General features: G+C 40.4%; 1 protein-coding gene across 1 annotated transcript in view; it reads left to right on the plus strand.

Moving 5' to 3' along the window:
• The window catches only part of MEGF10 (multiple EGF like domains 10), a 178,944-nt gene extending 168,008 nt beyond the window's left edge, over nt 1–10,936 (plus strand). Inside the window, exons 22-25 of the mRNA XM_047877659.1 lie at nt 1,346–1,469; nt 5,855–5,899; nt 6,671–6,877; nt 8,137–10,936. Coding sequence (XP_047733615.1) covers nt 1,346–1,469; nt 5,855–5,899; nt 6,671–6,877; nt 8,137–8,318 — 558 coding nt within the window. The 3' untranslated portion in view covers nt 8,319–10,936. The remainder of the gene's footprint in view (nt 1–1,345; nt 1,470–5,854; nt 5,900–6,670; nt 6,878–8,136) is intronic.
• The last annotated feature ends 2,210 nt before the right edge of the window (nt 10,937–13,146 follow it).

Here is a 13,146-nt window from a genome sequence, read left to right on the forward strand (position 1 = left end):
TCTCCTTGTCTCCAACTTGCGCTGTTTCCGTTGCACCTCTTTGGAAAAACGTTTCTCATACTGCATGAGGTTTCCAAGGATGTCTCAGAGCAGGCCTAAGCAGACTCTATCCTGGGCCTTTGCTTTTGTCTTTTCTGACCACATCTCTTCTAATGCCCTTTGGGGGCCCCCTGCACTTTCCTAACAAAAACAGCAACCACATGCCTTTATTTGGGTTCAACCACATGAGATTTCTTTTTTGCAGGTCACAAATGATCAAATAGCAACAAACTAGGTGCCAAGCATTTCTAATCATTTTACAAATATAAATTCATTTAATCTTCATACCAACTCTATGAATCAAGAGTGATTTTTATCCTCATTTTATATAGATGCACAGAGAGGTTGGATACCCAGCCTTCTCCTCTTGTGTCACTCACCTCACCCCAGTCTCTTCTAGATTGCTCCGAAATCCCAAACATTTCTGCCTTCTGAGTGCCCCAAATTATATTTCCTGTCTCCATTGTCTTTTTTAAAAAATATTTATTTATTTATTTATTTATTTATCTATCTATCTATCTATCTATTGAGAGAGAGAGAGAGAGAGAACAAGGGAGGGGCAGAGAGAGAGAAGAAGAGAATCCCAAGCAGGCTCCACGCTGTCAGTGCAGAGCCTGATGCAGGGCTCAATCTCAGGAACCAAGAGATGATGACCCAAGCCCGAATCAAGAGCTGGACGCTTAACCAACCGGGCCACCCAGGTGCTCCTCCAATCCCGATCGTCTGATTCCAGCTCTGTGCTGGAAGAAAAGCCAAGGTAGTGAAATTAATCCAGTTGCAATTAAATTAATGCAGCTGGCTTTTAACTACAGTGCCTGATAGGTAGATAGTACTTCACCTTCCCGGGAGACTTCTGTGTGCATCTTGCCGTCTGTTCGCCTACATTTTCAGAGAAGGAGGCAAAGTACCTCATCTCATCCTCGTACTTATAGCTAAGAAAACTGCTCAGGGTCACCGGTGACTCATACACAATCATGCAGGGTTTGGCGGGAGAGCTCAAACCCAGAGTTTGGTGTTTTCACTTCAAAGTTCTTTGCATGTTAACCCAAGTAAAGTCTAATGGGAACAGGGCGACTAAGTGAAATGAAGAACTTGAGGCCATAGGGGGTTCAGTTGGGGCCAAGAGACACGTACTCCTGCTGCCCTCCGCGGCCTGCCCGGTGGTCACCTCTGCCCCTCTGTGGGTCCTCACTGGAAAAGCAGCCCTCGATTCCTGCCCCGGACACGCTTTCCCCAGATCGGCAACACTGTGCTGTGCCACGCTGCGTTCTCTTTTGACGCCGTTTACGGTTTATGTTTTTAACAGTCAAAGAACAACCAGCTGTTTGTGAATCTGAAAAATGTGAATCCCGGGAAGAGGGGCCCTGTGGCCGACTGCACGGGGACGCTGCCGGCAGACTGGAAACACGGCGGCTACCTCAACGAGCTTGGCAAGTTCTCCCCGTGTCCGTCCTCAGCAGCCTCCTTCATCTTTTAGTCACCTCAGATAGTCACAGATGGATGATCTGCCAAAGCGATTTATTGGAAACGTGCCTAGAGAAGCAGAATGATAGAATTATACCGAATGCCTGTATGGGGCTTATTGCTGTCCTAGGTGCTTTATTCATCCAACAAACATTTATTAAGGTCCTGGTATGTGCCGGGGATTGATACAAAGAGACAAGAATCCCTGGCTGCGTGTAGCTCCCATTCTAACCCCACGTATGTTAACTTACGTCATTCTGACAAGTATGTACTGTTCGTAAGTACGTTCTATCACCGTCACCATCGTGTCCGTGCGACGGTTGAGAAACTGAGTCACGAAGAGGTTAAGTAACTTGAGAAAAGTCTCAAAGCCTATTAAATGGTGGCGCTGGGATTTTAATCCTGTCAGGGTGGTACCAGGCTATGTGTTCCTCTTTGCACTCTTTTACCATGGGCCACCCACACTTGAGAACCCCTTCCCTTTAGGTGAAGAAACTATCAACAGGAGTACAGTAAGCCAATGCTTCTCAAACATTTTGGAATAGGACCCCATCACACTCTTAAAAGTTATCAAGAACCCCAAAGAGCTTCTGTCACTATGGGTTATATCTTTTGATATTCACCATATTCCAAATTAAAACTGAGACCATTTAAAGTAGTTATTTATTTGCTTGTAATAGATGTCATCTCATTTCGTGATAACATAAAGCATTTTTTATGAAAAAATCACCACATTTTCTAAAACAAAAACAAGTTAGTGAGAAGAGTGGCACTGCTCTACCTTTTTTTTTATAAATCTCTTTAACATCTGGCTCAGTAGAGGATAGATTCTCGTATCTGCTTCCACATTCAGTCAGTGGTGATCCCACCCTTGGTGCAGCTCTTGAAAAACCACTATGCATTTGAGAGAGAATGAGAGAGAAACAGGAAAATAATGTCATTGTGCTATTTTGAGAATAGTTTTGATCTCGTGGCCCTGCTGAAAAGGGGGTAGGGCTTCCTAGACCACCCTTAAAGAGCTGCTGTGATTCCCCAATGAAAGAATAGTGCCATTGCCAAGCTGTTGCACCTCATTTTCAAGGAGGTGCTTGATGATACCATAATGGATGTGTGCATTGCCTTATGGGTAATGAACCCTTTCTTTTGTATTTATTTGATGGTGGGGCTTCCAGAAAACCCAGTTAAATTTGAATTTCAGAGCAGCAACAAATATTTTTGGTATAAGTATATCCCAAATGTTGTAAGAGACATACTTCCCCTAAAAATAATTTATTGTTTCTCTGAAATTCACATGTAACTGTCCTTCCTGTGTTTTTATTTGCTGCATCTGACAACACTCCTGGGTGGTCCTTTCCATGAATCTTGTTTTATAGAGCAATAAACTTGTCATCAAAGAGAGGTTAACTCTCTTATCATCCAAGATTTCATAGAGGAATGGGGTAAAGCCAGGTCTCAAAGTGGTCTTCCAACTACTCCTCCACTGTTCTTTCTGTGAAGCCCTTATATGTCAAATCACCTGAGCTGGATGTAGGAACCAATCTTTAAGGGCTCTGGAATCCCTTATTACTATTGAAATGCAAATGTTAAAGTAGGAAAATGAGTACCAATTCTTTAGTTTTATTTATATTCTACATGAACATTATCAAGTAGCTGTGTATTTCTGAACATAGTTGAATTATTTATATACCAGATTCACACTATATGTATTGGTTAAATCATTTAACATCAGAGAGATTTTGTTTTATAAATTTTCTGTAATGTTTATGTTTGAGAGAGAGAGAGAGAGAGAGAGAGTGGGGGAGGGCAGAGAGAGAGGGAGACATAGAATCCGAAGCAGGCTTCAGGTTCTGAACTGTCAGCGCAGAGCCTGACTTGGGGCTCCAACTCACAAGTCGTGAATCATGACCTGAGCTGAAGTCAGACATTTAACCAACAAGCCACCCAGGCACCCCGAGATTTTTTTTTAAGTCTAAATTACGTGAGTAATGTAGCTCAAAGAAATACATGAATTGGTATTAGTAAAGTACTACCTGGCACTAATGAGAGAAAAGTTCTCTTATTCCACCTACACCTGCTACCCATGGTCCTGACTCTAGAACACAGTCACTACAGTGGTCACAGATAAACTTCTCTGCCCACGGAACTGATTGTTAAAAGTATAAAATCTTCATTGGAAATTCTGGATCTCTTTCATGTGTTCCCGTCTATGTCCTTTACAGTTGTTGCACAGAAAAAGTCTGCCCTTACCAAGAACAGGATAAGGCACCCTATGGATGATAAACTGAGTAGGTGATTTGAATGATGGAAAAGTTGTTGTGATGTTGTGTGAAAGAGGCCTGAACTTGACACAAAAGCCCTGAGATTGATTCCTACTTCTGTGATAGGGCGCTGGGCTAATCACTCCACTGCAGCTGATCTCTTCATTGTGACTTAGGGATAGTGATCATGTTGTGGCTCCTTGAATGAGTTAGATTAAGGTAGGCTTTTGAAAGCATCTATCCAGGAATTGAGACATGGGGGAGTTTATGAGAACACCCGCCTGCTCCCTTGCTAAAACAGCACCCAGAGAGAACTTGGCAGGGGTGCTGGTCTAACAGTGCCACTCGTGTTCCCTAATTTACTATCCGCCTCATGCTGATTCTCTCCTGAGCCCCTTGGGGGACTCTAGCCGTTGCATAGCGAAGACCAAGATGGACATCTCATGAGACTTTGCTACAATTCGGAGACAGCTAAATGAATCTGGCAGAGTAGCAAGGACAGGGTTCCTTGATAGGGAGCTCTCAGAGGCCACAGGTCCTGCCCGTCTTCATGCGGTCCCTTTATAAAGTTTGGGAATCCCCAAGACCATCCTCAGGATCAATGATTTGGCAGACAGACTCACAGAACTCCCTGCAAGCTGTTAATACCCATGGTTACAGTTTATCACAGCCAAAGGATACAGATTAAAATCAACCAAGGGAAGAGACACAGTGGGCAGCATCAAGGAAAGTTCAAAGTCAGAAACTTCCACTTGTCCTTTCCCAGTAGAATCATGGAAAGTGCTAACTTTTCCTGGCTACAGTATATGACTATATGCATGAAATATTCCCAGCCAGGGAAGCTTACTTCAGCCTTGGCATCTAGAATTTTTATTAGAGTTCAATCAGGTCAACACAGTTGACCACCCATGTCGTTAACCTTTCATCCAGACCATCTGGAGATTAAAGTGACACCAAGTGCCAAGCCCCCTTCCATAAATCACTTTGTTAGACGATCCAGTGTAGCCCTAGGCCCCAGATAAACAAAAACACGTTTACTGGGTGGGATATCCCAAGGGTATAGAGATCACCTTCTAAAGTAGTTCTTAGGGTGAAAGCCAGAGGCTCACTTTGGTTAGGTTAATTCACTCTTCATCCTTGTCCTGCCTCCCTGTGTAACTGGGCACCTTTCCCACCACCTGGGAACTTGGCTTCACAATCTGGACCCATGAGGAAGGAAAACAGTCTCTGAGAGAGGAAGACATTCCCATTTCCCGCCCCATGATGATTGATATTACACACATCCTCTCCCTTTAGGGGATCCTCCCTTCTTCTCCACAAAAGTGTGTCCCACAGGACATACAAGGAATACATGCACAGTGGCCAGGGGCCTTCTCCTTACCATTCTCCTTCTTATGTGACTATTCATCACGTCATTACTTGATTCTCTGTTTCTAATCCAAGTCTATAACATTTCTTTAAAAGATCATTGAGGAGTCCTTGAAATGCTTGCATGTAGACTGAAGTTGGGGGTCACAGGACACGTTCAACATTACGGTCATTGAAACACCACTCATTTATACGGTGCCTCAGAATTTATGAGGCTTTGCATATGCTCCAATTCACTTAATGATCACACCCACCCTGTAAAGTTTGCAAGGCAGGTTTTGTTTTCCTCATTTGAGAGACAAAAAAGTTGACACCGAGAGAGTTGAACCTCTTGTCTAAGTCACGTGGTGGGCAAGTGATGAAATGCAAGTCCTTTGTCTCAGTTCTAGTCCTGGCTTTGTCCTTTCCATAGTACAACCTTGAATCAAGTGTACCGATCCATCCATGCCTCGTTCTCTACCTTTACTGATTAACCTTTCACAATGCACTGTAAATGAGCAGAATGATCAGAATGATACATATATATGTATTTTAAATTCTAAGCACTGAAGACACCAGGTATGAGTGATCTGGGTACAAAGGTTTGGAAAGCAGCAGCTCGGTTATTTCCTGCAGTAGGGAAGTAGTAGGTGCTCAAACGAGCTTCCTCCATGACCTTGGAATATTAAATGGATTTTTCTCGTTTCCAGATCTCACTGGGCATTTTTTTTTCTTCTTTATCACAGGAGCTTTTGGACTTGACAGAAGTTATATGGGAAAATCCTTGAAAGGTATGGTCTAAGTTTAAGGAAGAAGTACATTTATCAGAATCATAATTTTTTTTAATTTATCTCAGAGACTGAAATAATTTGCTAACCAAGCAAGAGTGGCAGTTTAGAGAAAATGTAGCGTTGTTAGTGTGGTTAATTACTCCGTGAAACAACACAAACAACGTTCACTGAGATCAAAAGCACGACCATAGGTGGATCATTTTTAGGGCATAAGTCTGGGGGAACAAAGGTTTTCAGTTTGCTGGGGAAACACTCATATTTCCTTGAAAAGATGTATGACTTAAGGGGAACGAGAAATGCAAAAATGGAAACAGCAGGGAAAATAAGAAGAGCTCCACATGGTTACATGAATAACTTCATGTGCCCAGTCCTGGGGTTTTACCAGGAATCTTCATGTCACACATGCCTCCCTCGCCATGATGATAGAACCTTCTTGTGCTCCCGGGGCCATCAGCAGGTGGTTTCTTGATTGAAGCCTTTGGGAATTAGTAAATTAAAATGGAATTAATTTGGAGTGTGAAAATCAAAATGAAATCAAATCCACAATGTATACGTGGATACTCACCTTAGAGAGGAGCTGAAATTACTCTACGGCTGAGTCATTTTATAGCAGAGTCTCTCCAAAGTAAGTGACAAATGTATGGTTTTGTTGTCGGCGTCTACAATTAGAGAAAACTAGCTACAAAGGAAAAGAAGTAATCTGTCCAAGTAAGTCATCCCAGGGGAAAAAACAATGTTGTCCATGCTTTCCTCCCCCATCTCTCTTCACAGATTTGGGAAAGAATTCTGAATATAATTCAAGTAACTGCTCCCTAAGCAGTTCTGAAAACCCATATGCCACTATTAAAGACCCACCTGTACTCATCCCCAAAAACTCAGAGTGTGGCTATGTGGAGATGAAGTCACCAGCACGGAGAGATTCCCCATATGCAGAGATCAATAACTCAACGTCAGCCAACAAGAATGTCTATGAAGTTGGTGAGTTCCCCTAACCAAAGGAAGAGCCTCACCTAAGAATTTTTTTTGAAACGATTTTAAAGTCTTTGGGAGTTTTTGAGAGTACAATAACAGTTCATATAAACACTATTCAAAACAGTGGTCATATTTTAAGTGCAAACCTGTGTTTACAGTGATCATATTAATTGGTGTCACCTAAATTTTTAAGGGAAGATACCAGCTAGAAAATTTAAAGTAAATTTTCCTATCTCTCACCTGGTCAGCCATCTCTTGCTTTGTAACCATAGTGAATATTTGAGCCCCCATGTGGAATAGCGCATGTGTCACCTCAGCTATTATGTCGCGTTAGCCAAAACAAGCGGTTCAGGTGGATGAAGCAGGTGGTTCCATTTCCTGATTGCATCCATTACATTCATGCTCTTAGCAGGATTGAACATTTTACTTTTAAATGTGTCTAATACATTGCTAATATTCTCAGATGTGAATCTGATGGAACTTAATAAGAATTCAATTTAAAATTAGAATTGTTTTGATTGCCCCTTACAAATACCGTTCTGGGAAAGTTGAAACAAATCAGAAGTATCATTGAGTAGGTAGAGTAGGGCCATGTATTTTAATTTTTCTCTCTCGTTCTCAGCGTTTATGATTTAAACTTTAGAAAATTCTCTACTACTTGTAAATGAAGTGGCCGATTTAACTCTAGTCACTAGCAACTTAGGCCATCGACATGTCACTGAGAAGTTAAATAACTATTCATAAAGAATTAAGGCAGCTTTTTTACAGTGGAAGTTGTAGTGACCTAGATTTATCGTTGAAAAGTCAGTTACTATTCCGCTTTGGACCGTCCTGTAAACCCACCACTTTAACACAGAGCTGAACCGAGAGCGTGGGTCCTGAGTCATAAAATGAACTTAAGTATTTCCATGAACTGAGTTAGCCTAGAAGGACCTTAATCTTCTGACCTGTGGAGTCAGGGGTTTGGACTAGATCATCTCCAAGGTGTTTTTCAGGCAATGATTCGTATCCAGGATTTCTGTGTATTCCTTGGATGTCTCCATCCAAACCAGTGGCATGCAGAACACCATTGTGTGCATCAGCTGGTCTCACAGCCCAGAGTAGCCACCCCTAAGTGATTATAAAAACATCATTTGTTTCATAAAATAATATTTATCTTTTTATAAATGCCCCTCTTGTATGTTTGAGATTTGCAAGAAATGCCATACTCTTTTCTGTCTAAATTTTCCACTGCTGATGAATTCACGTGTCCCCGGTTGTCACAGAACCTACAGTGAGTGTTGTCCAAGGAATATTCAGCAACAATGGGCATCTCACCCAGGATCCATATGACCTCCCAAAGAACAGTCACATCCCTTGCCACTACGACCTGCTGCCGGTCCGAGACAGTTCCTCCTCCCCCAAGCAAGAGGATGGCGGCAGCAGCAGCAGCAGCAGCAGCGAATGACACCAAAGATCCGCCTGGTAGCCACTGGAAGTTTCCAGAACTGCGGTTGGTTCTCCTCTATCCTCGAGTTTGCCACCTTATGGGAATGTTCATCTCCCTGGTAGGCAACTGTTGGACGTGAACCAGAAAGCTCAAAGCTGAGGCTGGCTGATCGTAGGTCCTTCTTGTACTGGTGGCCTGGAAGGAGATATCAGTGTGACTTCCTATTCTTCTTAGTTTTAGAACTGCGCTCGTGAAGCATGACTCCCTATAAGATCTTGGCTAAAAGCATGAACTTGTAGAAGTCCTTGGGAGGGAGTTGTGGGCTGCAGTGACATTGGTGTTTGGTTGAACCGTTAAAATCTGAGTATTTTCTTTCTCATTTGCATTGCAGACCTGTACCTAGGATTGTGCAGTTTATCATAAAATCTGGTGTGAATCACTAAACATGTAGAAGAAAAGGGGAGTATTATTGAGTCCTTACATTTTTTTTTTTGCACCTGGATTTAGAATTATAGGGATAATATGAACCCAGGAAGAAAAGTTCTGTCGAGTGGCATACTGGATAGACTTTGAATAAACTCTAGAACTGGTTAGCAAATTTAAATATGAAAACTTTAGACTTTTTTAGGATAAAGAAATAAAAAATTAGAATTATTTTAGCCATAGTAGCATTATTTCAGAAATCACTGTCCAGATGTGGCAGGCAGAGGTTAATCTTCTTTGATCCTTGGCCCACTTTAGATCCGTGACATCATTCTGATCCCTGTCCCCATCATACACATTCACCATGTAAGGTCCATGACATATCAATAATTATTTCATAAATACAGAAAATAGATTGTTTTATTTTTGACAGACGGGATTGAACGAGTGTATAATGATTGGAAAAGGGTGTAAATTTTAAGTGTAAGAAGACGTTTTGGTTTTGTAAACCATTAGTGACACATGCTGTAATATAGAATTAGCAGAAAGTTTTGATTAATTTTTCCCTAGACGTGACCGAAATATTTTTGTGCATATTTGAGAAAAGGGCACTTTCCTTTTATTAATTGTCGATTTAGAGAAACTATGCTTAAGCTGGTCTTTTGCATTGCTAATATGACATGTACCCCGTTTTTCATTCATTTGTATTTCCATTTTTAAGTTGTATAGTCTACGTTTTGTAGTGCTTGGATTGTTAATGAAAAAAAATTATGTTATATGTTCTCTGTTTCTTGTATTATTGCCACTTATCTTTTTGCCTGACAAAAATGCATTGTTCTTTCTTTCCTTTTGGAGGGAGGAGATGAGAATATATAAAATCGAATCTATTAAAATTGGTCATTACTAAAATAGTAAAGTAACCATAGGCGAATGGCTCATGCTTGAAATAGAGAAACTTGTTACTATTTCAAAATGGAGCTCCTTCTGATTTGTGTGTTCTGAGTCTTGGTTAAAGCAGGGAGAAGGGGAGCGAGGAACCATTGGTTATTGAGCATGTACTACAGGCTGTTCTTACGAAGACCTTCATTAGGGTGATCACATAATTGATCATCCAAACTGGGACACTTTTGAGTGTAAATGAGGGCATTATTAATAATTAACCTGCAATGGGCCTAAATCTGGACCGTCCCAGGTAACCCAGAATGGACGCTCATCCTGTGCATACCTATCAGGCAATAATATTTTTCACTTCAAAGCAGTTGTCTCAAGAGAATGCCAATAGAATGGAAGAAAGCTGGTTTCTCTTTGACCTACCTGAGCAAGCGGAAGGGCTAAAAAGCTGCATGAGGAAGCGACTTCATGAGAAAGAACGATTGGTTGTGAATCTTTAAAGGCATGAAACCCTCTGTGGTATCCTGTCTCGGTGAGTCACTTAACCTATGTGTATTGTGTATCCATTCTGCCAGTAGCATACGTGAGGCACTGTCCCTGCCAGTTATTGAGTTGTCACTTATCTGCAGGGATTTCACGTGACACACCAGCACCTGTGATGGCGACTTGGTCAGGGAGTTGATAGAACCCACACCTGCAGCGTTCACTCCTTTGATGGCTTGGCTGCTTCTTACAGAGAACCCCAAAGTTAACTCAAGGAAACACAGAATTACCTGGAGCACACCTTAGAAACAATTGATTTTTTCCAACAGTTAGCCTTAGGCTGACCCTTGGACTGTAGGGAGTAGACGTCAAATTGAGACACTTGTGGCCTTTTTTGGTTAAGAAAAGAACCTTTTTCCCCTTCTTTTTAAAGCAGCATCTCTTCAGTGCTCCGCGATACATTGAGTTTCCCCGTTATTCCTTAGAGATAGTTGAACAAAAACAACTTTCTTTTTCTCATTCCACTACATAAAAAAAACAAAAACAAAAAAAACAAAAACCAAAAAGACAACCCTGAAATCTTCGCGTACAAAGGCAACAGCATCTCCAGCAGAAAGCCTGGGCAGCAGATGCCGACTCCAACGGGGCTCTGCCGTCCGTCCCTGTGTGTTCTCTCTGGCAACTCAGTTGCTCAGGGTTGCTGCTGTCCTGACACTGCATTTGCATCAGAGGTGAGTCTTACTCACCAGGGTTCACTCAAGATATTTCAAATAACAGAACACATACAGCGTTTTGGAAATGGTAAAACGACATGTTGTATTTGAGAGGTCTGGTTAAGAAGTCAAAACTTCCTCGATATTTTATATTGATTTGGGTAAAGAGAGAAATACTTCTGTCAGAATGAAATTTAAAAGACAAAAGGACCCAACACGTTTTTATTTTCCCTGAAATGACCACCTTTGGACTCTTCCAGAGATATCAAATGTAAGTTAATGTGATGTCATTCATCACACGCAGTGAATCTGTTCTCATGACCTTTGAATTCATTCATTTGGGACCATAAAATTAATTTCTTCTCTACATCCTACAGTGGTCAGAGCAGGGCATGAGTTTGGCAATACAAAGGAAAAGCCGTTCACATGGGAATGTCAGCCAAACTATTCTTTCCCTAGAGGTTGATGTAACAGAAAATTTATCAACTATTTGTATTTTGTATAAATACATCAAAATTGGCCCGATTAATAGCTTACGTACTTGCATCAATATGGAGAATATGTTATTTATAGGTAATTATATGATAAGGAATATTTCATAATTATTTACAATACTTGATGTAAATTCCTCTCACATGCTATAGTAGTTATGCTAAGAAAGAACTTAATGTGTTTAGCATTTTCTCTATGGTAAATTACATTCACCAAGTTTAGGAAAAACAATATGGAATTTTATAAGATAGTTATAACCTCCCAGCCAATTCCATTAGCACAACCAACGTGTTTTGAGAGAAACGCAAACAACTTTAGGAAAATGTGGACATCCAAAGAGCCACAGCAGTACTTGACAATTACTGGGGATTTTTAATCCACGTATATTGAAAAAGTTGTACAAAAGGATTACCCTACTCTTTAGAATTCGTGTCATTATTAGAAGTCCGGTTACCACTTAAAATAAGATAAAGTCCTAAAAAAATTACATTTTAAGGTTACGTTTTCTTTCAAATAACAAATTTTCTATCTTTGGGTAATGTCTTTGTTATTTGAACCAAGTATTTAATAGATACTTTGGTCTTAAAGGCTTTATGTCACGGAAGTGTATATAGATGTGCAAGTGTGAGTCCCGTGGTGTGGATGAGTGCTTATTTCTTGACTAAAGATGTACAGCAAACTGCCCTTTTAGGGTCTTCCTACTAGTGGTGACCTAACATTGGGTCTGCTTGTTTTCATTCCGTATTTAGTCCAGGCTTCCTTTTGATATGAACAAATCGCAACATATATTTTTAAGGGAAAAAATCCAAATACATAAGAATTTTCTTGATTGTAGCCAACAAAAAAATGCTTTCAGTGTGAAAATATCTCTATTTTCCAAAGATGGTTAACTTTGGTCAGTATTCGCCTCCGTTGTCATTTATATCACCAAATGAGTTTATAGATTAATGCAATAAACTTTCTAATTAAAAAAAAAACTTTAGTGTTTATTTCTATGTCTGATTCTATTGTTAATTAATGCGAATAAAAGAACCTATGATCTTACTGGAAAAATTAATATTTTTTTCACGTGTGACACCATAGCCCTTGATAGAGACATGTAAAAACAATTGCACTTCATTATATTTAACTGCTCATGTATCTGCTTCCCCTTCAGATCACTCGTTCTTTAAGGGCAGAGGCACCATTCTGTACATATTTGGATTCCCAGAACCCAGGTTAGTGGCTGAAAGTCAGGTATCTGTAAATAGCTTTAGGTTATCTTATGTGAAGTTGTTTCTTAAATCTCAGGAGCTTGTTAATTCCTTCTTTTATAATTAAAACATTTTTGGAGTATCCGCTTTATAGCACTGTGTTCTAGGGATCAAATATGAATAAAACATTGCTCCTTCTCTCACTTGCTGTTTATTTACTGAGGTCCTGAGTGCCAAGCACAGTTGGGGATGCAGAAAACAATGATACATGAGCTATTTTAAAGTAGCTCATTATTTAATCAGGCAAATGAATCATCTTACTAGGCGCGTGACTTTGGTGAGTTACTTAACTTCTCAGGGCCTTGGTTCCTATATTATAATATGTTGGAAATCAGAGTACCTACTTCATAGGGGTTTTGTGAGAAGTTAATAACTTTGTGCGTACACAACACTTCAGTGCCTGACATATAGTAGGCAGCTGGTAAATGTTAGCTATCATTACTATTATGAAAAATTAGCTAATAACCTGAGCCATTTTGCAATAACCACATGAATGATGAGGCTGGTAAATCAGGAGTGAGCATTTAATGAATATTATAAAAGCTACATATTTGTGTGACCTTATCCCGATCTATTTTTGTACTATCACAA

Source organism: Prionailurus viverrinus, chromosome A1, assembly GCF_022837055.1.
Source record: "Prionailurus viverrinus isolate Anna chromosome A1, UM_Priviv_1.0, whole genome shotgun sequence".
NCBI classification, from domain to species: domain Eukaryota; kingdom Metazoa; phylum Chordata; class Mammalia; order Carnivora; family Felidae; genus Prionailurus; species Prionailurus viverrinus.